This window comes from Falco cherrug, chromosome 4 (assembly GCF_023634085.1).
Source record: "Falco cherrug isolate bFalChe1 chromosome 4, bFalChe1.pri, whole genome shotgun sequence".
Lineage (NCBI taxonomy): Eukaryota > Metazoa > Chordata > Aves > Falconiformes > Falconidae > Falco > Falco cherrug.
The window spans coordinates 14,147,981-14,170,027 of record NC_073700.1 but is presented as its reverse complement, the minus strand read 5'-3'; the positions used below and the strand labels follow the sequence as shown (position 1 = coordinate 14,170,027).

Sequence of the window (22,047 nt, the reverse complement as noted above, 5' to 3'; positions counted from 1 at the left end):
CATTTTGCTCTTTCTACAAGGAACTGAAAAAGCTCCAAGGATGCAAGCAGACAACAGCCAAATAAACTGAATGAACATAAAAATCAGTGAAGTCTGACAGCAACTCCTTTGTTAGTGCTGTGTTAACTTACTCATCAACGAGCTGTTTTCATCATCCGCACCCAATGCTGCCTCTATTGCTTATTCCCAGACTTCATCTCAATTTACTGAAAGTTTAAGGGCACAAAAATTGTGGAATCAGGCTTTGTACACTGAAACTTCCCATATGTTTGATTTCTAACTGGCCAAAAATGCCCACCTGCCTGGCAGGATAAGACCCACAAAGCCAAGGAAACACATTGCCCTTGGATTTAATTCAAAAACTCCATTTTGAACTGAAAGGTAATCCTCACACTAGTCAGCTCACCTCATTATTCTAAAACATTTTTAAAGAGGTTTAGCAGCAACAAAAGACCACCGATTAAATAGATAAGAAAAAGAGAGGATGCTTCACACATCCAGGTCACACACCATGGTCCCCGAGAGCCAGGACTGAAACTAAATGCAGTAAAGCAAATGAAAAGGACTTCTCTGTCTCATTAGCAATACCCTTAACAGCAGAGACGCCAGCTCCCCACTCAGAACAAGGCAGAGATGGTGCTTGGATGCATTTCTCTGCCACCAGGTATCCGCTGGGATTGCCACACCGGGAGGTACACAGCATTCCCGGCCCTCCGCACCCTGCGGCACCAGTGTGGGCAGTCAGCTCATCATTAGGGATGAGGGCTCCTTGACTAAACCTGTTCTTCAGGTCAGGTTCCCAAAACATCTTCCTACCTTGTTACCGCTTATAATAGCAGCTCAGTTGCTATCCTGCCATAGCAGGTTGCGGACTTCATTTCCTGGCACAAACCACACAAAGGGAAACACCTTCACTGGAGAGCCTGGCCTTTGGTGAGGTGTGAGACCGGGGGGCTCAGGCAGGACTTGGTAAAATGCTTGATCAACCTCTCGCAGCCCCAGCCAGCGAGGTTTCAGTGGGCTGTGCCCCAAGACTGCTTACACTAATTACACACCTCCTTTCACAAGCAGATGCCAAAGGCAGTCATTCATATCATAGAATCACTTGGGTTAGAAAAGACCTTGGAGATCATCGAGGCCAACCACTAACCCGCACTGCCAAGCCCACCACTAAACCATGTCCCTAAGCGCCACATCTATGTGTTTTTTTAAACACCTCTAGGGATGATGATTCCACCACCTCCCTGGGCAGCCTGTTCCAGTGCTTGACCATCCTTTCAGTGAAGACATTTTTCCTAATATCCAATTTAAACCTCCCCTGGGGCAACTTGAGGCCGTTTCCTCTTGTCCTACCGCTTGTTACCTGGGAGCAGAGACCGACCCCAGCCCAGCCCAGCCTCCTTTCAGGCAGTTGTAGAGAGCGATACGTCCCCCCTGAGCCTCCTCTTCTCCAGGCTGAACCCCCAAGCTCCCTCAGCTGCTCCTCATCAGACCTGTGCCCCAGCCCCTTCCCCAGCCCCTGCCCGGCTCTGGACACGCTCCAGCCCCTCAGTGTCTGTCTGGGAGTGAGGGGCCCAACCCTGAACCCAGGGTCCGAGGTGCGGCCGCACCAGTGCCCACTGCAGTAGGATGGTCACTGCCCTGGCCCTGCTGGCCACACTGTTCATGACAGTGGCCACACGTACCGTGACAGTTCATCTTCTATGGGAGAGAGAAAGAAACAATCATTTCCATTCTTTAAGGACACATTGCCTTTTAGCTATGCACAAACTGCTCCATTGCCTGGATTTTTTCTTACTGCCAGAGTTTTCAATACCAGCTTTGCAATTTATCCAGGTTATGCTGAGATCTCTTTTCCTGTGCACTCCCTCCTGAAGTGCCCTCCAGGCAGCCTCCTGCAGTGCAGCCTCCTCTCAGGGAACCCTTCCATTTTCCTGCATATTTATTTCTTGTTACTGTCTCAGAAATGGCAAATTCTTGTTTTCTTCCTCAAGCTAGCGGTACCGTCACACTGGCCCTGGGTGATTCCCTTCTCAGGAATTCTCTTCTGCCTGTCCAGGTATTTCTCTATATTTAGATAATTTCCCAAAATGATCTAAAACGGCCATAGAGTGACTGCTTTTGCGTTGATAAAAGCATCGCGTGAAACCTGTGAGTCGGACATGACACCAGGGATATGCAGGCTTATGGAAATGGGGAAAAATGCAAAATTATCAGCAAACGATAACGGTGGTGTGTTCCAACACACCATGACTGCGTGCTCTCGTGGATCTTGTTGGTTCCCACCGCAGCCCATGAGATCTGCGGGCACCCCATGGGCACGTGCAGCCAAGGTGTGCAGGGGCGCTGCAGCTCTGCCAGCATTCCCTAACGCCGGCTGGCAATGACCTACCCGGGCAGCACCCACACCTGCCCAAATACCAGCCTGCATGAACATCAGGGTGCAAACGGGTTCAGGGCCAGGCTTCTTCCAACTTGCCATCCCCTGCCTTTCCTTCAGCAGATCAGGATCCACTAGCTGAATTGCAAACAGCACTCAAGACGCATGAGGCTGAGAGCTTCTGACTGCAGCAGAAGAAAACAGCAGAGTAAGCAAAGAAAGCCCACAAATAACGTCAGAAAGATGCTACTGCCTCCCAAACACTGGCAACCCCGAGCCACCATAGGATGTGATGCTGTGCAGTAGGGACCAGAATACCAAGCAGCACATCCATAGGACACCCTATTGCTCTAATCACCTATTGAGGTACCTATTGCTGTGGCAGGGTGAGAGAGCCACACAGCATCTTTAAGCTTCCAGATTCATCCCTAACGCACCTTCCCTTACCCGTCAGCTGTTCTGACTTGCTGCTCCTCACGGCTGCTGGGCTTGGTTCACTCAGGCTCAGCCTTAATATTACAGTTATGCAAAACTACATACAATTTCTTATCCTCTGTTTAGTTTCTCATGTTGAAGCAACTCCAGGGCACGGTGAGTCCCACCTGTTCCACCTCCTTCCCTGACAAAGCAGTTTCCAGTGAGAAACCAGCAGATCTGCAGCAGCAGCGGCGCAGGTTCGTTGATGGCCGGTGGGCAGCGGGGGGACCCCTCCCGTGGGCTCGTACCGCTGTAGCCAGCGGGGCCTGAGCTGCCAGCCTGTGCCCACTGGGCACCAGCCCAGACCTGGCAGGGGCGGCAGGGGCAGGGGCGGCAGGGGCAGCCCCCCTTCACCCACGGCAGGCCCGGCCTGCACAGCACACCCCTGTGTCCCGGCTGGCAGCGCAGGCCGCAGCAGGGCCGCAGGCAGTGCCATAGCAGCGCCGTAAGGCAGCTGGGAAAACCTTCAGCCGGGCGAACCCGGGGCCGGCTGAAAAAACAAACAAACAAACAAACAAAAAAAACACACACCAAAAAAAAAAAACCCCACAAAAATGACACATGGGGGCGAAGGGCAGGGTGCCGCTCAGCGGGCGCTGGACGCGCAGCCCGCCCTGCCGCCCGCGCCCCGCCGGCCCCGGGAGGGCCCCCGCGCCCCGCCCGCCCGCCCCGGGAACACCCACGGGCCGGGCAAGGTCCCGCCGCGGCCGCCCGGAGCCAGGGCCCAGCCGGAGGGCGCCCGGAGGAGCCAGGTACGTGGGGGCTGCGCTCGCCCGCGGCGGCCGGGCCCCGGGGCCTCCCGGCGGCTGCGCCCGCGGCCGCTCAAGGGCAGCGCGGGGGCGGTGGGTCCCGCCGTGGGGCCGCCCTGCCCCGGGCCGGCGGGCAGCCGGGGCCCGGGCTCTGAACCGGGGCGGGAGGAACGGCTGACTGCTGACAGGAGCTTCCAGAGTGGAAATCTCTTGGAGTATTAAAAAGTAGTTCAGGAAGGCCGGCAGCCTCGTCAAGGGAAGAGCCTGCTTTGTTTTCCAGATACCACGGGGTTTTTCTTAGTAGTAGTATCCTGCCCACATCCTGCTAACGTGGGAATTACCGGGTCGCAGCCGATGCCAGCCGAGCCCGTGGTTCACGGGGACCCCGTGGGATGTGGGGGCCGGCCTGGGGCGCAGGGGCCAGGCACGTTAACACACACCTGTGGGATACTCCAGCAGTAACTTTTCATAAAATATCAGGAACAGACTGGTTAAACGACAATAGTTATGTTTTAAAACACATCAGAAAACCCGCATTTTGAGCTCTTAAACGTGCCCTAAATTTTCATTGTCTGTATTATTGCAATGGGGACAAGGCAGCACCTAAATATTCACACAACCCCTGTACAGGTACAACACCTTGGCCAACCCGCTGCAAGTGCCGGAGGCACACCCAGCACCCTCGCCCAGCACCCACTGGAAGGTCCCAGCGCCCAGCAAGCCCCGGCCCGTGCTAGAGCCACGCAGCTTCCAGGATGGCTCTGCTGGAGACCAGCAAGTCCTCACTGGGCTCAGTCCTCGGCAGCCTGAATCCTGACCTTGCCAGCGAGAGGCAAACGGCCTCCTTCAGCGTGGAAAAGCTCACGGTCTGGCTGGACGGCGGTGCGGAGCACACTCGGATTCGGAGGGCGGTGGGTGAGTGAGCCTCATGAGGCCCCTGGCTGTCCCGCTACTTGTGCTCCTCCTTTGCAGCATGGTGCGCTTTGCGCTGCTGGGTATTTGCTTATCACCCATCTCTTTAAAAAAGTGGGAGTGTGGAGATGGAGTTCCCTGTTAGTGTCAATCAACACAGCTCCTCTGCAGCCACCCCACCCCCCCCAGCTATCTGAAGCTTTTCCCCTTTCCTGCTCCCATGCCCAGTATCTCTGGCAAGTCTGGATAAACTGGAATACAAGGACTGAGGGTTGCACAGGCAAGCGAGCACCTCTGTGGGAGGGGGCTGCACATGGGGGCTAGCGCTGCTGCTCGGCAATGCATGCCAGGCGTGAACTGCAGCCAGTGACCCTCCTGGGCAGGCTCATTCAGGTGGGGAATTCCTTGCATAGGTTGGCTTAGCCAGGCTGAACTGCTCTCACTTACAGTGGGTATCCCAAATTAGGACTGTGTGCTCAAAGGAACAGAGGGAAAAAGAATATCCTCTTTTGTCTCTGTAACTACATCCGTATTATACTCTTTATCAAATGAAAGCAGCACAGGCCACTGGGCTTTGCACACTTCACGGTGCAACTGGAGTTCAGTATAACTTTAAGTAATTGGACTTGGACTCAAGGTTTCAAGGCAGAAAGGGAGCAGCAGGAGTGTTCAGGCTGACAAAACGAGCAAGCCCAAGAGTTGCTTCACAGTTCTGCAAAGGGCTGGTAAAGTCCCGAGCGGGACACCCAGCAGCTCCAGCTGTTAGCCACCCTCTGCACAAAATCCAGCTAACCTCAGCTCTTGCTGCTGTCAGGGCACTGAAACAGCAATTAGAGACAGAAGGATCTATGGCATTTTCTGCCTGAGGCACGCAGTCATCTCCAACAGCCTGACCAGGGACGGTGCCTTACCCTGCAGGGTCACCATTTCCACTCGACAGACCCCTCTCCCAGGCCCACTTGGCTCCCTTCCCCTCCTCCTTCCCCAAACTTGCCGCTTTTCCGACTTCGGCCTGACAGCCATCAGAGCCAGCACCAGCAAAATAAAACTTGTCTGCAGTCATCCTAAAAAGCCACAGCATCACTGTTCACAACCCCAGTCCTGGCCGCTCCTCCCCAGTGGGGCTCGAGGCACTGCCTGCACCTCCCCAGGCCCAGGAGAACCAACTCTTCTGTGTTATTTTGCAGTCGAAGCTATTGAATCTGACCCCGTATTTAGCAGAGAAAACCAGTATTTCCAGACCCAGAATGAGAGGTACGAAGCAGCAGTCAGAAAGGCTGTTCATCTCCAGAAAAAGATGCACGAGATGGGATGGACTGAGAATGGACCTGAATTTAAGTACATTTACAGGTGATTTTTATTAATCTTTTTAATGTACAACTGTTTTTTTGTTAGAAGTTGTGTATTTCAAGAAGAATCAGCTTTAGCAAAGGCTGGGAGAGGCCAACAGTTGACAGATAAGGTTTTGATACAAACGTGCTGCAGGTTTTTACTTTAGCAGCACACTCGGGAAAAGGGAAAATGATGATACATGGCAGGGAACTTCTCAAAGAGCAGCACATGGGTACAGCGTGATAGATCACAGCAGTTCACATCCCCAGTGTGATATTTCCACTTCAGCACGCTCCTTACTTGTGCTACAGCTCTCAGAGCACCCATCAGACATTTTAAAATGTATAAGCAGAATTGGAAGTAATGCTGTTTCAGTTACATTACTGACTTCCACATTAAATTAAAGACATTTTCTCTATCTAGAAAACCCATACTGTATTAAAAACAAAAACCAAAAAACAACAAACCAACACCCTAGTTTGTAGGTAAATTGAATAACGTATTTCTCACAATCCTTTCCTTAAAAAAATTTCTTAGCACTTTGCATGGGGTTGAGGTCCACATTTTAATTGCTTGCCCCTCCTTCTTTCCCCCTTTGCTAAATCAATTACTGGCTTGCTGTTGCCGTTTGGTGGGGTTCCATACCCAGTAAGAAGGCGCAAGTTCAAAAGTGTCACTCAAAAGGGCAATACCTGCACAAATCACTGCTGACACTCAAAGTAACTTCCGAATATTTCTTGGAATCATAGAACCATAGCACAGTACGGGTTGGAAGGGACCTTTAAAGGTAATAATAGTCCAAGCACCCTGCAATGAGCAGGGACATCTTCAACTAGACCGTGTTGCTCAAAGCCCTGTTCAACCTGACCTTGAACATTTCCAGGGATGGGGCATCTACCACCTGTGGTGGTTTAACCCCAGCCAGAAATGATGTACCAGGCAGCTGCTCGCTCACTCCCCCTCCTGCCCCCCACCGAGGGATGGGGAGGAGGATCAGAAAGGAATGTGAACTATAGGGTTGAGATAAGAACAATTTAATAATTAAAATAAAATAGGAGGGGGGAAAATAATAATAACAATTATAATGAAAAGGAGGGAGAAGGGGAGAGAAATAAAATCCAAAGGGAAGGGAGAAAAAAAAAAATAAGTGATGCACAATACAGCTGCTCACCCCCGCTGACCGGTGCCCAGCTAGTCCACGAGCAGTGATCAGCGGGCCCTGGCCAATTCTCCCCCCCAGTTTATATGCTCAGTATAATGTCCTATGGTATGGAATATCCCTCTGGCTAGTTCAGGTCAGCTGTCCTGGCTGTGTCCCCTCCCAGTTTCCCGTGCCCCTCCAGCCCTCTCGCTGGCAGGGCCTGAGAAACTGAAAAGCCCTTGACTCAGTATGAACATTACCCAGCAACAACCAAAACCATCAGTGTCCTATCAACACTGTTCTCACACCAAATCCAAAACACAGCCCTGCACCAGCTACTAAGAAGAAATTTATCCCAGCTGAAGCCAGGACACCTCCTCTCTGGGCAACCTGTTCCAGTGTTTCACCACCCTCATTGTAAAAAAATTCCTCCTTATATCTAGTCTAAGTCTACCCTCTTTTAATTTAAAACCATTACCCCTTGTCCTATTGCAACAGGCCCTGCTAAAAGCTTTGTCCCCATCCTACGAAAGATTATTTTTAATAATCTTTTAAGGTAGGGAGGTGGGGGGGTTTTAGCTCAGCCTCAAAATGTGACTGAAGTAATCGGGAAAGAAATCCTGTGAAGTAAAATAAAGATACAAAGGGCTCACGAGCTATCAGAGCCACAGGAGCTTTGGAGCTGGGCTGTGTTTTTAGGAGCTCAGCATCTGTTACTCAGAACAGATAATTCCTCCAAAAGCAAGTGAAATAATGAGCTAGCAACACTTCAGAAAACTGCTACAAAAGAAGGAACAAAAGCAGCTTGGAAGAGCACTTTTCCTGCAATACCGTGTTGATGCTGGATGTTGGGCAAGGTATGACAATGCAGAAATCAAAGGGCAGCAGGTGGTACTGTCTGGTGATCGACACCGTGTCACTGCCTCATTCATCACATCCCTGGAATTTCATCCATATAAAAATACCCCTTGTGCCTTCTCTGCAGAGCACTGTCAGGAGATGTCGCCTTTCTCCTTCACCGTGTCTTCATGAGAAGCATTTCAGTGCTGGGCTCCGACAAACAGATCACCAAATGGATTCCTCTCGCCACCGAGTATCGGCTCATTGGAAGCTACGCCCAGACTGAACTGGGGCATGGTAAGGCTGCAAAGAAAACGCGGCATTTCCACAGGACAAAAGGCTTCAATTACCCCAGATTCTTGGGGGATTTCAGGTCGAGCTGTCCCTGCTTCAGTGGGGCAGGGGTGGCTGTGGGGGTAAATGCCACTTGCGTGTTAGAGGTTGATGTCCTCTGTGTTCCTCTGCAAGCTGGCGAAACCAAAGCCAGTGCATCTCCAATGTGGAAAAAATAACAGAGTGAGCATGAAAGCTCATGGTTAGACAACAGGCACTCACCATCGGTGGAGGGGATCAGCCAAGCAGCTTGCCCAAGCTGGTGGTTGTCACCATGAACCAGGCAGCTTGCCCAAGCTGGTGGTTGTCACCATGAACCAGGCAGCTTGCCCGAGTACCATGTGGCTCAAGAGATCTTTGCAGGAGATGGTGTGGGGTTGCTGGGAGCATTGTGCCACGGTTCTCATCAGGAGGGTAAACCACAAAACCCTGGTAATACCCACAGCAGCCTCCAGGGATCCTCCACTCTTTCCATCCTTGTGATACACCAGGAATTCTTCTTGTTTGTTTTTGCTTTTTTTTCTTAAGGAACGTATCTTCAAGGTTTAGAAACAACAGCGGTCTTTGATACCACTACGCAGGAGTTTATACTGAACACACCGAAGATCTCTGCCATGAAGTGGTGGCCTGGAGACAGTAAGAATCACACAAAACATTTTGTTTTTTCTCATTTGCTTCCTTCAGTTACTTGGTCTGCCTGGTCAAGCTCTGTGTTTGGGGGCCAGGTGCTAGCAGAGGACTTCAGTAAGGGATGCACATATTGGGAGGCAAGTGAGACCAAAGGGGTTTGTACAAGTTCAAAGGCCAGAAGGGAGCCACCACCACCTATCAAAAGCCCTTGGGTGGCAGGGCTGGAGAACTTCGCTCAGGGAAACTCCTGCTGCTGCAGGAATCTATCTTCTCTTCTTTGTAAATAAGAGGCAGACAACCAAAAACTGCACGGAGGTCATCAGCATAAAGGATTCAAGTCATCAGCCAGTCTCGACATAAAGAATTCATGTGAAATTCATGGCTCCCTTCAGGAAGGTATTTCACAGAAAATAACTGGAGTTACTCGAACAGCTACAGCACTTCCCACTCTCTCAGCACAGTATGAACTTTAACTATTTATTTTTTCTCATCTGCTGATGCAAACTGTTTATCCAAGCCTCACGGGCAGCAGCAGAGGCAGGAGGATAACACAACATCTGAGAGCCAAGAGCAGGCTCAGGGCACAGATGCAGGCGATTTCCAGCTTCCAGCAACTGTGGATCACACCTATGCTGACCCATATATTAGCAAGACCTAACACGCAATGAGCGCTGCTGTTAACTGTGAAAACCTTGTCTTAAGGGAATGGGGCTGTTTTTCTTCTTGCAGTGGGAAGGTCAGCAACCCACACAGTGGTCTTTGCTCAGCTGTATGTCCACGGGAAGTGCTACGGCGTGCATCCCTTCATTGTGCAGATACGCAGCCTTCAGGACCATTCACTCTGTCCAGGTAAATGACCCCAGACACTGCAGCACTGTGCTCTGCTTATTTTGTTCTTAAATGTTTTCTAAAACATTGAGCCCAGGGAGAGTTGTAACTGCCAAAACCAAAGACAGATACCCAAGGCACAGTTATCATTAACCCCAATTTTTCACCTAAAGGAAGCTTTAATGTATCCTCAGGCATATCCAGACCAAACCTTCTTCTTAACCAGAAGCCTGGGCTGCTCTAACCACCTCTGCCTTAACACCTCAGTTCTGATCCTGGCCAACATCGATAACAGATGGATCACGAAAACAAACTACCACAAGGCATTCAAATGCCTGTTTCATCCCTCAAGCGAGATCGCCCATGCTGGAAAGAGGCAGAGCTGAACGTGCCCTTCCTTTGAGATCCCCAGCCTGACCCAAAATGGGGAGAAAAAAGTTCAAGTAGAAGTAAGCAGGCTATATTTTCTTCTACTGCAGGCATAATTGCAGGAGACATTGGTCCCAAAATGAGTTTTGAGCACATTGACAACGGCTACCTCATGCTGCAGAATGTGCGCATCCCCAGGGAGAACATGCTGAACAAGTTTTGCGAGGTATGTGTGGACTCACATCATGGACTCGCCTGCGAGACTCTCACAAGTCTCTGCAGTTTACCAAGGGCAGGTTACCTGAATCCTAAATGAAACTCCATGTCAGGAATTCCATGTTCAGAGGTTAGGGTTCACAGGGCAGGCAGAACCTATCTGAACCAGAAGCAGTAAAAGTTTGTCTTTTCAAACGGCTATGTTTCATCCGTCATACAGAAAAATATTTAAGTTTGCATCCATTGAAGGATTTTGATGTCCGTTTTATTCTATGCATACAGATTACACAACAATCCTAGTACTGTGTATTGAAGAAAGCGGCACCTAACATCCTCTCTCTGCTCTAGGTTCAACCAGATGGCACCTATGTAAGACAGGGGTCACAGAAGATTAACTATTTCACAATGACTACAGTGCGCATTTCCCTGATTGCAGATGAAGTTATAATACCTCTAATGAAAGCTTGCACCATCGCCATCCGATACTCCGTGGTTCGCCGGCAGTCCAAGTTAAAGCCTGGGTAATGCCACTCAGGTCCACAGTGGTGGGAAGGGGACAGTACACCATGTTCCCCACACCAGTCTGTATTTCAGCTTTTCATCTTATCTTTCAGCACATCACTGGCTTATGTCCTGGCCCAGATAGGGTATTACAAACATGCTTCCCCATTATTTACATTGAACGAGCTTCAGTCAAAGTACAGCAGAATGTTTACTGTTCCTTCTAAGATACATTTCAGAGTTGGAATAGTTCAGCAGTTCACACAGGCAACTTAATTTTCTTATAACTAGCCCACCCATGGTAATCCCGTAACTCAGCAGAATCCAGACAAAGCAGACAAGTTGCCGAATTCTTAGCCTGTAGCACCCTATGAGTGGGTGCGACATTAGAATACCTTCCAACACCCACAATTCCAGTAGCCACACTGTGACACTGAATTTTATTAGTCTGGTAAGAATCCCTGTAATTTTTATATAGATATTTTCATTTGAATGGATTTCAAAAATTTCCACTTCAGTCTTCTTTCAAAAGCAAGCAGAGCCTAATGAGATCGTGGTTTGGTTCAAACGCAAACCAAACACAAGAGCACAGCATGCTGAACTGCTGCAATAACCAGTTCCATCATTTGAAGTCCTGCATGTACTAACCACAGCAAAAGTGGCAAAGAACATCCAAAAAAAGCGCAGAAAGCTTAAAATAATTTATAGACTTCAATATGTCCAGGAAAACCTATGTACACCCAGGGCCACAAAGAATCAGTTTGAAAAGCAAAAGTTTTTCAGGGTGCAGTGCCACCACCTCCCTTCGAGGGCCTAACAACTTGCTGTCCTTGAAGGTTTCATCCTCCTCCTCTCCCGCAGTCCCTGTTCCCCTTCCGTACCGACTGCACGCACAGAGCCTTTTCTACTGTTAGGCTGGTTCACCAACACAGCAGGAAAAAAAAAAACCCACACTTTTTTTCCTAGTCAGACTTGTTTCTCTAACAGCCTTAGCAAGCTGGGCAGATTTGCCGCCACGACATCAGCTCAGTCCCATTCACACACTGCTGCTTGGTAGTGAAAAATGCCATTTTTCATTATGCAGTAGGTAAACTAACAGTAGCTACGCCTGTCTCCACACTTTCCCTACTTCATCAGCTGTCTTCCAACAGGGAAGAAGAAGCAAAAATCCTTGACTACCAGACTCAGCAAGAGAAATTGCTGCCCCCATTGGCAGCAGCCTATGCCTTTCATTTCATCAACGACTACCTGCAGGAGCTATTCAACAAGGCGTACAGCGAGATCCAGAACAAGAACTTTGACACACTGCCAGAGGTGAGCTGCAGCAGGATTAGCTCGTACAGCATTTCTCACCTCTCAGTATCGAAGTATTTTAGCAAACTGGACAAGCATTCCTCTTACCCCTAGGTAACTGGAGAAAGAGGAAACACTGAGATCAAGCTGTGTGTCCTAGGTCCAGAACCAGTGAACAACAGCATTTGCCTCACCGTCCCAAATTTTCTGTTTTGGGGAACTATTGCAGAGTGAAAAGTCCTTGAAAAGCATGTCTGTTTGGTAAAAGCCTTGTTCCAAGTACCTGGTGGCACAAAGCGTTATTTCACAACTTCATCTATGAATGCACATGCAAATACACACTTCTGAGCCAAAACCAAAAATGTTACTTTTAGATAGAACATAAGATTTTGCAACTGGAAGCCTGAAATGAAAACACTCTGAACAAGGGTGGCCAAAGCCACTGCTGGTTGAGAGAAACCAAAAATGCATAAACTGACCACAGCGTGCCCAGCATGAGGGTGTGCAGCATCCCAGGCAGAAACTGAAGGTCAAGCTCAGGGAGCTGGGTGCTGCACCAACAAGCAAAGGAGGATCTGACAGGGATTTCATGCCCAGAAATGGCACAAAATTTAAAAAGGAAACTTGATCTGAGGATTACTTTAGAACACTTCCACTATTAACACCCTGCATTTTTTATATATATATTTATTTAATTAATTTTTTTCCCCCCCAAACAGCTCCATGCATTTTCTTCAGGCTTTAAAGCCTTGGTTACTCAGTATTGCACTTCAGCAGTGGACATCTGCCTCCGGGCCTGCGGGGGACATGGGTACTCCTTGCTGAGCGGACTCCCTTCCTTGTATACTAAAATAGTTGCCTCTTGTATTTATGAAGGGGAGAACACCATTTTGCTCCTGCAAACTGCCAGGTAACAATTCAAATGTGTTCACCTAAAAGCCTGCCCTCTCATTTATTCAACCTCTACCACTTCTTCTCCAAAACCAGTAAAACCAGCTACTCCTTTCTCACAGCACCTTCTAAAAATACAGCTCAGGACATAAACTATTCACGTCTTCTGTCTAACAGGCATGGAGGTGCATGGGAATCGGATTATCTCTCTATTTTTGTTTTTGGGACATATGCAGGTGCTGTTCTGCATAACCTCATTTTCCTCTTTGCCTAGTAGGGCAGCAAAAGCATTGCTATACAAGTTTTGCAGTTTATTTTTTGTTAAGCAACCAATGTAACACAATAGCATTACTTTGTGTGCGAGGTTGATTCAGAGAAGGCAAAGTTGTTGGACACAAAGCGGATGAGTCATGCTCCAAGAACACCACTCTCCTCCAAACAAACAGACTGCTGATTATCCAGAGTAGAAGAAATACAGAAGAAAGAAACCACAGCTGCTTGAACTTTTAATAACGCGTGGTTTTACTAGAAGGAGAAAACCAGTACACTTCCCAGGGACAGAGGTGCTACCACATAGCTCTGCTTGTGTGCAGACACTTCTGCATTCGTTATTGCCTCTTCTTGCAAGATAAATAGCAAGGTCAAGAGGTGTCAAAAAACATAAGCGCATGGGGAATGCTCCTTGGACACATGTTTAGCTCCAAGAAAGGGTCTTAGGTTTGTTAACACAACGTGACTGTGTGTTGGAGACCACAGAGGGTAAGACCAAAGCAGCATTAAGACTCAGGCTGCAAAGTTGATATGTATATGATGACTGTGCTGCTGAGACTGCCAATAGCCACAGCAAGTTTCTTCCTAAAAATTCATCACTACAGATTGCTGTACCCTTAAATACAGTAGACAGGCTACCCCTGAGACCCATCACAGATTAGGTTATCGCAAATAACATGCTAAACAAAAGGTTATTACTTGTTTGGGTCCAGTTCTGGACCACTGATGGGGTGGGTCACACCTTGCTGCTCCACACCCAAGCCCGCTTTACTGTTTGTATGACCATTTGCTGCGTGGGGATCACAACCATGCCCGGCTCTGATTCTTACCCTCTTCCCAGGTTCCTGGTTAAATGCTTCAAGGCAGCCAACACTGGCCAGCCTGTTCCGCCATCTGTCACTTACCTGGCTGCAGTGAAACCCGAGAAGTGTCCAGCCAAGAACAAGTTGGATTTTCTCTGTCCAGATATTTACACTAAGGCCTATCAACACATGGCAGTCAGGTCAGTACGGAGGACGGGGGACAGGGTTTCTCTCTTTGACATCAGAAATGTGTTAGGAGTTCACCTTCTTCCTTGCTTTGAAGGGAGGTAAAATAACACAAGTTACACAAGAATTGACACCATCTGCTCCTGAAAGAGAAGACTCACACAGGATTAACAGCCACATCAAATGTTCAATACGAAGCTTTCACATTTAGAACATCAGAAGTTTTTAAGCCATGTGCTACCAAACAACTATAATCCACGGAGCTGATTCTATCCTGAGCTGATGGCACTAAAGTAAATTCCAGACCACATCACTGAGTTGCCATCCAGTAAAACCTTCTGGCAACTGTATCCTGTGCAGTTCTATGAAGTTAAAATCTCATACCTGTGAAACTGATGTTTGTTTTCAATTACCACAGCAAACATAGAGCCTCTCATTCTGCCCATAGCCTTTCAACTACACATTCAGCTACTCAACACAATAGTATCATGAGCGTTCTCATGAGTATTGCATGCACAGTCATGGGCCATATAGGCATCATCTCTAAAAACCAGGTAAATGGATAGGACAACCCTGCTGTCATTCAAATCAGTGTAAAAACAGAGCCAGCGCCATTCTTCCAAAAGCTTCAGTCTCAATGGGAGCAGGGATTTGGCTACCTGTGTAGAAAAGTAGAAACATAATGTAACATCAGTCCAATATTATCACCACTTTATTTTGTTTTGCAAACTCTCCTTACACACACCCAACCCAAGAAGAACTCAGCAGACCCCCTAGTAAACTACTCTGGAAGCTGAGAAGGTAGAAATCCTTCAGTCCAGGGTGGTCTGGGTGCTTCTCCCAGTTTGTACTTAGATTTTGCATAATCTAAAGTTTACTCATACTGAGTGTGGATAACTTCAAATGTCAGAAATGCCATTTTTGCCATTTGATCACACACGAGTATGAAATGACTGCATGTGGGCTACTGTATTCATACACAATATGCTTTTATAATTTTCCAGACTTGTAAGCAGCACAGCAGCTAAACTACAGGACTTGGTTCAGTCTGGAGTCAAAAAGCACGACGCATGGAACCAGTGCACAGTGCAGCTCGCGCAGGCTGCGAAGGTTAGCAAAATTTATCTGTTTATTTGATGCCTGTCTTTATGATACAATATGCAACAGAAACAGCATGATTAGCTTGAAGTCTCAGTGCTGTTTTTGTTTTCTGTTAGTATCTAAGGGACACCACAAAGACCAGGGCACCACTGTGGTCTGCATGCTGGGAAAATCGTAGTAAGAAACAACTCCTGATCTGAAGAATTTGCCATCTGACTAGGCCAGTTGGAAAAAAGACTAAAGGGAGTAGAAATGAAAGGGAGGGGGAAAAAAACCAAACCCAATTAAAAAAAAGCCATGCACTGTTACGGTGCCACTACTGGCAGAATCAGACCTCCCATACCCTGCAACAAGAATCCACCATCTCCAGCTAACGCTCATCTTTTTATAAGAACCCAGTGTTTCTGGCTCCCAGAAGAAAGCCTCCCAAAGCCTACTGAAAGCTGGTGGAGGAGTCACAGCAAAGGTGAAGCATGCCTGGTTTTCCTTACATGTACCACTTACAAGGAAAGCTAACTGCAGGGAAAACAACAAAAAAGCAGTGATAAGTGCAATGTTAATTACTACTGAAAGAAAAATCAAATTGAAGTCAAGTTAGTAAGATTCAAAACCAATTTCCAGTTCACATGGATTAGGCAGGCAACCAGCATGCCTTCAGCTGAAGCAGGATCAGGACAGCAGCATCTGTTCCACAAAACAAGGGTTAGTTAGTACAGAACTAAGCTGAAAAGAAAGCAAGAGGGGAGAAGAGCCCTAAATTTAAATGAAAACCAAAACCACTGATACTTTAGAATCTCCAATTAGTATGCAATTAAGTGCAATTCCTCTACAATTATGGTGAAGGTCTTCCTTCCTTCCTTCCTTCCTGAGCCGAGGAAAGGAAAATTTTAAACAGATCCATGGGTTACTTTAACATTCATTCAATTTTTAATGAAAAACATCTTGCTGTAATCTACTGTTCAGCCAGAGCCAATCCAAATTGAAATGGACTTAGCAAGAAGCCCCTGACAAAGAAAAAGGAACCCTACCTAACTGTGGTGATACCATCTTGGTGGTTTCATAGTAGGGTATAGCCCCCTTGTAGTCAGTAAATTAGACAAAGTCCTTGACAAGTCAAATTCTTTCTCAGCAACAGCAGAGATCCTTCCAAAACCATTGGAAGCACTAATCCACTCATATTAGTAAGCATGATCATAATCCTTCCAAACAAGAACTCACTGAGTAAGGGAGCAAAGACCTGATCTCAGCAGCAGCATTTTTTTGTGGTCACCTGTCTGCTTTGCGTCACCCCCATTTTCAATTACACAGATTCAGTGGAAGCAGCAAGTATTCAATACTGTAAGCTTGAAAAAAGAGCAGAAAAACTGTGTAACTGCCTCAAAACTAAAGAAAACCACCTATAAAGTGACTTTGTAAAATTACTTTCCTAGTAAATTGTTTAAATGTAAATGTATTTTTAGCGGAATGAAAATGAAGCAAAATTTCAGATTACCTCTAGAAAAGGCTGACTAGTGCTTCTTGCACACAAACCCGAAGAAGCCATTCCCTTCTCCTCCCACTCATGGCTGAGGTCTCCAGACTGAAGAGCAGGGGAGACCACATGTTAGAGGACGAGCTGGAATAGAGCTCGCTCTAAGAAGTGAGAAGGAGAACCTAGACACCGGACTAGTCGGAAAGAAACTATTTCTGAAGATCCTAACACATGCAGAGGGCTGGGTGTAGTATTGTCAGTAGTGACTGTGCTGCTGTTCTTTAGGAAATGGGATCTGGGCCCCCAAAGTTTCTTACATACTTAAGGAAGAGTCACCCAAGCCCTTGAGTTTCCCCCATAACATTAAAAACTTGATAGCCTGCTGCTTTCTTGGGGCACTTCTGTATTTACTTCATATTCCACACCTTCCCCGGAGACTCACCCACACGACTGGCACAGCAGCGATATGAGCTGACGCCTGCCAGCTCTCAGCCGAGCAGCTCAGGCACTGGGTACGGCTTTGCTGCAGACTCCACAAGGATTCATTGCTTGAGCAGACACCCAGCTTCTCAGGCAGGTTCTGCAGTCCACGCTGGCCTCCACCACCGCTTGACCATGCCAGCAAGGAAGAGCTGCAGTGCAGGTGTGCCATGCTTACACCCACAGCTGGCAGGAGAACTAGGGGAGCGAACTCATGCAGATACCTACACCACCAGCCACCCACAGCAATGTCAGCATGACAGGAGTCACCCCCACAAACAGGTGGAGTCAGCCTGCTTCATTTGCTGTGGACCTCAGCTAGTACTCCTGTAACGTGGCAGTTAAGAGACTCTACTAGTGGCTGACCCAGAAATTATCAGTTTACTTAAACCCACAAAAGCGAGAGGTAAGTTTTGTCGTCCTTCTGTTCTGGATGCTTTCAGAGCTGAAGCCCTACAGACACCGAGCCCAATATGACATGAGCCCAAGGTCTTCAGTGGAAGAGTTTTCTCCTGTTGATGTGTAACAAAGATTCACTTGCTATGTGTCAACACAAGCGCATTCCAGTGGTTTCCATCACACAAACTCTTTGGGGTATTCACCAGAAATATTTAGAATTAAGTACTACCATGATTTCTGAAGCGGTTTTCTGGAGTTTACAAATACCACAGCGATGAATATTTACAACCCCAATTCTTCTCTACTGTTGCTGCAAGGCATGAATGCAAAAGGCCTGGCCAACCAGCATACAAAGAATACAGACTGGAAGAGTGCCATGGAAATGAAAAGGTTTTATATTCTTTGCAAGAACGTTTGAGTCACTTAGCCTACTAAAAGTGTTTTGAGGTGCTTTCACTGTTGATTGTGTTTGTTTTCCAGGCTCACTGCCACTACATCACAGTGAAAAACTTTGTAGAAACCGTGGAAAAACTTGAGACCAAGGCTGGCATCCAGAAGATTATGAAACATCTTTGTGACCTCTTTGCATTACACGGGATCTTCTCAAACGCAGGACTCTTCTTGCATGACGGATACATATCTGGAGCTCAAATGGACATGGTCACAGCATCATACCTGGACCTCCTGGCTGTTGTTCGGTGAGCAGCTGCTCTAGCATGAGAGGAAATACACAGCTATTCAGTTTGTCCCTGTGAAAGATATAAAATGGTGCTGCTGTACCGATGGCAACATTTCCAAAGCCAATTCACCTCATTCAGTTTTTGTTTTCGTTGGCTGCCAGCACTAGAAATTGATTGAAACATCTACACAGAGCTTGTTCTCACAGCAAAACAGACCTAAGTGTCCAGCTCCTCTGCAATCTCTAAATTAAAGTTCTGTAACATGAAATCTTAAATTATAGATCAAGAAATCCTGAACACTCTACCACTTGCTGTAGCGCAAAAGCAGGATAATATGTAGTCAGAGCAGCACTGGCAGGAGGCAGCCACAGCAACCGATCATATGCTGCAAAACCTGCTTAAGCCACAGCTAATACAGCCTACACTGTTGCCATGGCTGAGTTGCAACTGGTACCCAAACAATCCTGCCTACAGCTAGTTCAGATGCATCTGCTTGAGACCAGTTATGCCTATGTGAATTCTGAGATATGCTAAGGTTTTAACTCACCACAACACTCATTAAGGCCTTTTGACGAAGGGTTCATCTTCCACTGATCAGTGCTGTTTGTTAAGATTAATTTATGGTGCAAAGTAGTGAGTTGCAACTGTATGTAAAATTCTACTTAAGCTACCTTAGAAAGGTAAAAAAATAAGAATACACCATAACTGAGAGCTGAACAGGACTGAGCCGAACAGCAAGCATTTTCAGAACTGATCACAGAATTCAAGGTTAAGCAATAAGCTTAACATGATGTTTTCAAAAACCCAACCCACTGTTGTCTCTGGAATTCATTGCCACTTCTCTGTGTTAGTCCATGCCTTGTTAACAGGCTTCAAGAATGGAGTGGGTGTTTACTGGGTAATTAAAAGTCAGTTATTTACAATTAGTAGAAAGGATACAAACACTTCCCAGTCTGTAGCAAAAACCCATCCTTTCCCAAACGCCCAAGCAGCCCTTTCCTAAAAGGAACTGGAAGATGCAAACCACTTTGCATCCCTGTACCTCAGGGATGACTGACAGCCAGCATGACTTCCTACACCCAGGAAAATGGGAAAACAAGGAAAAAGAAACCATCTCTTGCTCAGAAGATGCTGTCATTACATACTTGTCCTTACACTCTAGCTATCTGTTGCTGACTGCTGCCAAATTGGCCCCTGGGCTAAATAAATGAGCTGTTGCTGCTGTTCAGGGTTGCTTTGTTCTTACAGACACAGAGTAGAACACCTCGACACCCCTTGATGAGGTAATAGAAATACTTTAGAGTAGATGAAGGCTGGAGATCAGCAAAGCACATCAATCTAGTAGCAACCTTATTCCATTTTGTAAGACAAACACATACAGCATAAGAAAAAAGGAAAAAAAAAAACCACAGCAAAGGCCAAAAGAACTCGCAGTGTCTGCTGAGAAAACATCTGACATGAGACTGAGTCCTAAATTAGGGAATTAGGGATGGAGCCCAGGTGGTTACAAGACCCCGCGAATATACCCATTCAACAGCACAGACAACTCAGGGCATTAGTAGACACACCTCTGAGGAATCGAAACAAGCAGGATTTTCCCTACAGCACAGGCAAGAGGGAAGACTGGCACAGGCTTTTTAGGCTGAAGAACCTGGACAACTGACTTTCAAGTTTACCTTTGACTTATTTGCCGCCCTTACAAAGCAATACTCACTTCAGTAATACAAATGTCATTTATCTGCTCCATAGGAAGGATGCCGTTCCACTAGTGGACGCTTTTGATTTCACAGATAAGAGCTTGAATTCTGCGCTTGGCAGTTACGACGGACAAGTTTACCAACGGCTTTACGAGTGGGCTCAGAAGTCACCGACCAACAAGCAGGTATGGATGCTGGACTACAGCCAGGCAACTTCTGCATTAACCAGAGCAGAAATTGTTTGCTTTTCTTTTAATAAAAGCAATTCAGATAAAAGCAAGTAGAATAAGAGCTTTTAATTCTTAGTATCTCAGTCTGAACAATCACCTGTGATACTCCAGTTATGCCACCTGTAATCTTAACTCAGGCATTTAACCTCCCAGCCCCCAGAGTACTAGAGCTTGTACCAGGGAGCTGGACGGTCACCTGCCACCAATGTGGTTTTAGTTTTTAAACTTATATCACTGAGGTTACATTGTACAAAACAAGGTAACACAAAAGTCTGTTTACATACTTTACAATTATGGAACAACACTGGGTGGCTGCAAGAGCCCCTAAATGCAGGGTATTTTCCAAGAACTGGTACTTTTACTAGTGCAATACTTAAATTTTTCTTAACAGTATGTTTAACCAGAAAGCGTATAAATGTTAAACAAGGCAATTTCATCCCTCATGGTCTTCAGCACTTTACTTTCATTTAATTCGTCCATATTGTGGAGTAATGTAAAATTCTGCATGATGTAAATAACTACTGCTGTGTCTGAAAACTCATTTTGCCTTAAGTGAGATTTTTACTGTAGTAATCAGCAACCCTTTGAAACTACAGCTGAACACAAAATTCGCCTTCAGCAAACATTCAAGTTGAAGCATATTTTTTGAAGTTAAATAGTATGCTGTCCCATTTGGGATGAGTGTTATGTATTGGTTATAAAGGACAGCACATGCTATAGGGAAAGAGATCTTACACATGGCAGAAGTAGCCAGTGGTTTGGTTTTGTTGTGTTTTGTGGGGCTTTTTTAAACAGCCTAGCTTTCTATATTTCAGAGATCATTCTTAAGAAAAAAATTGGTGTTTGCCTTCTTCATTACTATTAATTCCCTTCCACATTCTCTTTCTGAATAGATGAGCCCAGCCTACGAGAGGTATTTGAAGCCACTTCTCCACAACACGCTATCAAAATTATGAAGATCACGATCTAAGTGAACACCGCACATTTCCTCCTGTTCTTTGTGCAGCAGTAGATTTATGAAGCATCAGTAGTTACTAATCAAAATTAATAATCAGTTACTACTTGCAGTTGCAACAAGTGTGAAACAAGATGCTTAGCCAGTCATTTGCATTTAATCAGACAGAAGCCAAAGCTGAGTGGTACCCACTGCTATGAGGCAATCTACTTGAAAATCACCTAGGGTTTGCCATTTTCTAACCAGAAGTGTCCCAGTAGCATCAAAACTATGCCATCTGGCTTTCTTATTCTTTTTTCTAAATCCACTATATGACAATTAAGGAAAAAAAATCCAAACCACATTATGAGCTCCCCTTCAGTGAGTTTACAATTACAGTGTGTGAAACTGTACAGTGCCTTCAAAAAAAAAAAAAACCCAGAAACCCAAACTTTACGAAAAAAATCAAAATTTGTATTACAAAGTACATCTGTTTGGACAATTAAAATAGTTGTTACATTGCTCAGCAGTGGAGTACTCCTGGCTAATGAAGATTCCGAGAAAGCTGATGCCAGCTCCTGCCTGCAGAATTTACTTCCCCATTAATAGTCGCTCATACTGTCTTTCTATAAATCTCAGGCTCCAATAAAGTGTATTATTTGGAATACTGCTTCTCTAATTATTACACTTTGTAATTACAGAAAGGGCAGGCTAATCCAGGCCAGTCATTAATTTGCTAGTAAATGAAGTGTTGCAAAGAACATCTTGTGATTATAATTCAATGCCAGTTAACACAGATATTTCTTACCAAGTGTTGCAGGAAAGAAACAACCACGTTTCCTGAGCTCCATCAGTTCAGCTTTTCTTTCCCTCCTTAAAGGAAGAATGAAGCTCTTACTGCCTC

General features: G+C 46.4%; 1 protein-coding gene across 1 annotated transcript; it reads left to right on the top strand.

Annotated features, from left to right (window-relative positions):
• Positions 1-3,467: 3,467 nt before the first annotated feature.
• Positions 3,468-21,808, top strand: ACOX2 (acyl-CoA oxidase 2). The gene is made up of 15 exons (XM_055707686.1): positions 3,468-3,609; positions 4,237-4,521; positions 5,706-5,868; positions 7,977-8,128; positions 8,693-8,800; positions 9,524-9,643; positions 10,102-10,217; positions 10,556-10,728; positions 11,860-12,022; positions 12,721-12,911; positions 14,004-14,165; positions 15,156-15,261; positions 18,083-18,300; positions 20,032-20,164; positions 21,103-21,808. The coding sequence occupies exons 2-15, from the start codon at positions 4,362-4,364 to the stop codon at positions 21,163-21,165; spliced, it is 2,028 nt and encodes a 675-aa protein (XP_055563661.1). The 5' UTR covers positions 3,468-3,609; positions 4,237-4,361; the 3' UTR covers positions 21,166-21,808.
• Positions 21,809-22,047: the final 239 nt, after the last annotated feature.

Excerpts from the sequence above, each read along its gene's own strand:
- ACOX2 (XM_055707686.1), top strand. The coding sequence starts at position 4,362 with ATGGCTCTGCTGGAGACCAGCAAGTCCTCACTGGGCTCAGTCCTCGGC. Across the intron at positions 4,522-5,705 it reads TCGGATTCGGAGGGCGGTGG|TCGAAGCTATTGAATCTGAC; the intron begins GTGAGTGAGCCT and ends GTTATTTTGCAG. Across the intron at positions 5,869-7,976 it reads GAATTTAAGTACATTTACAG|AGCACTGTCAGGAGATGTCG; the intron begins GTGATTTTTATT and ends CCTTCTCTGCAG.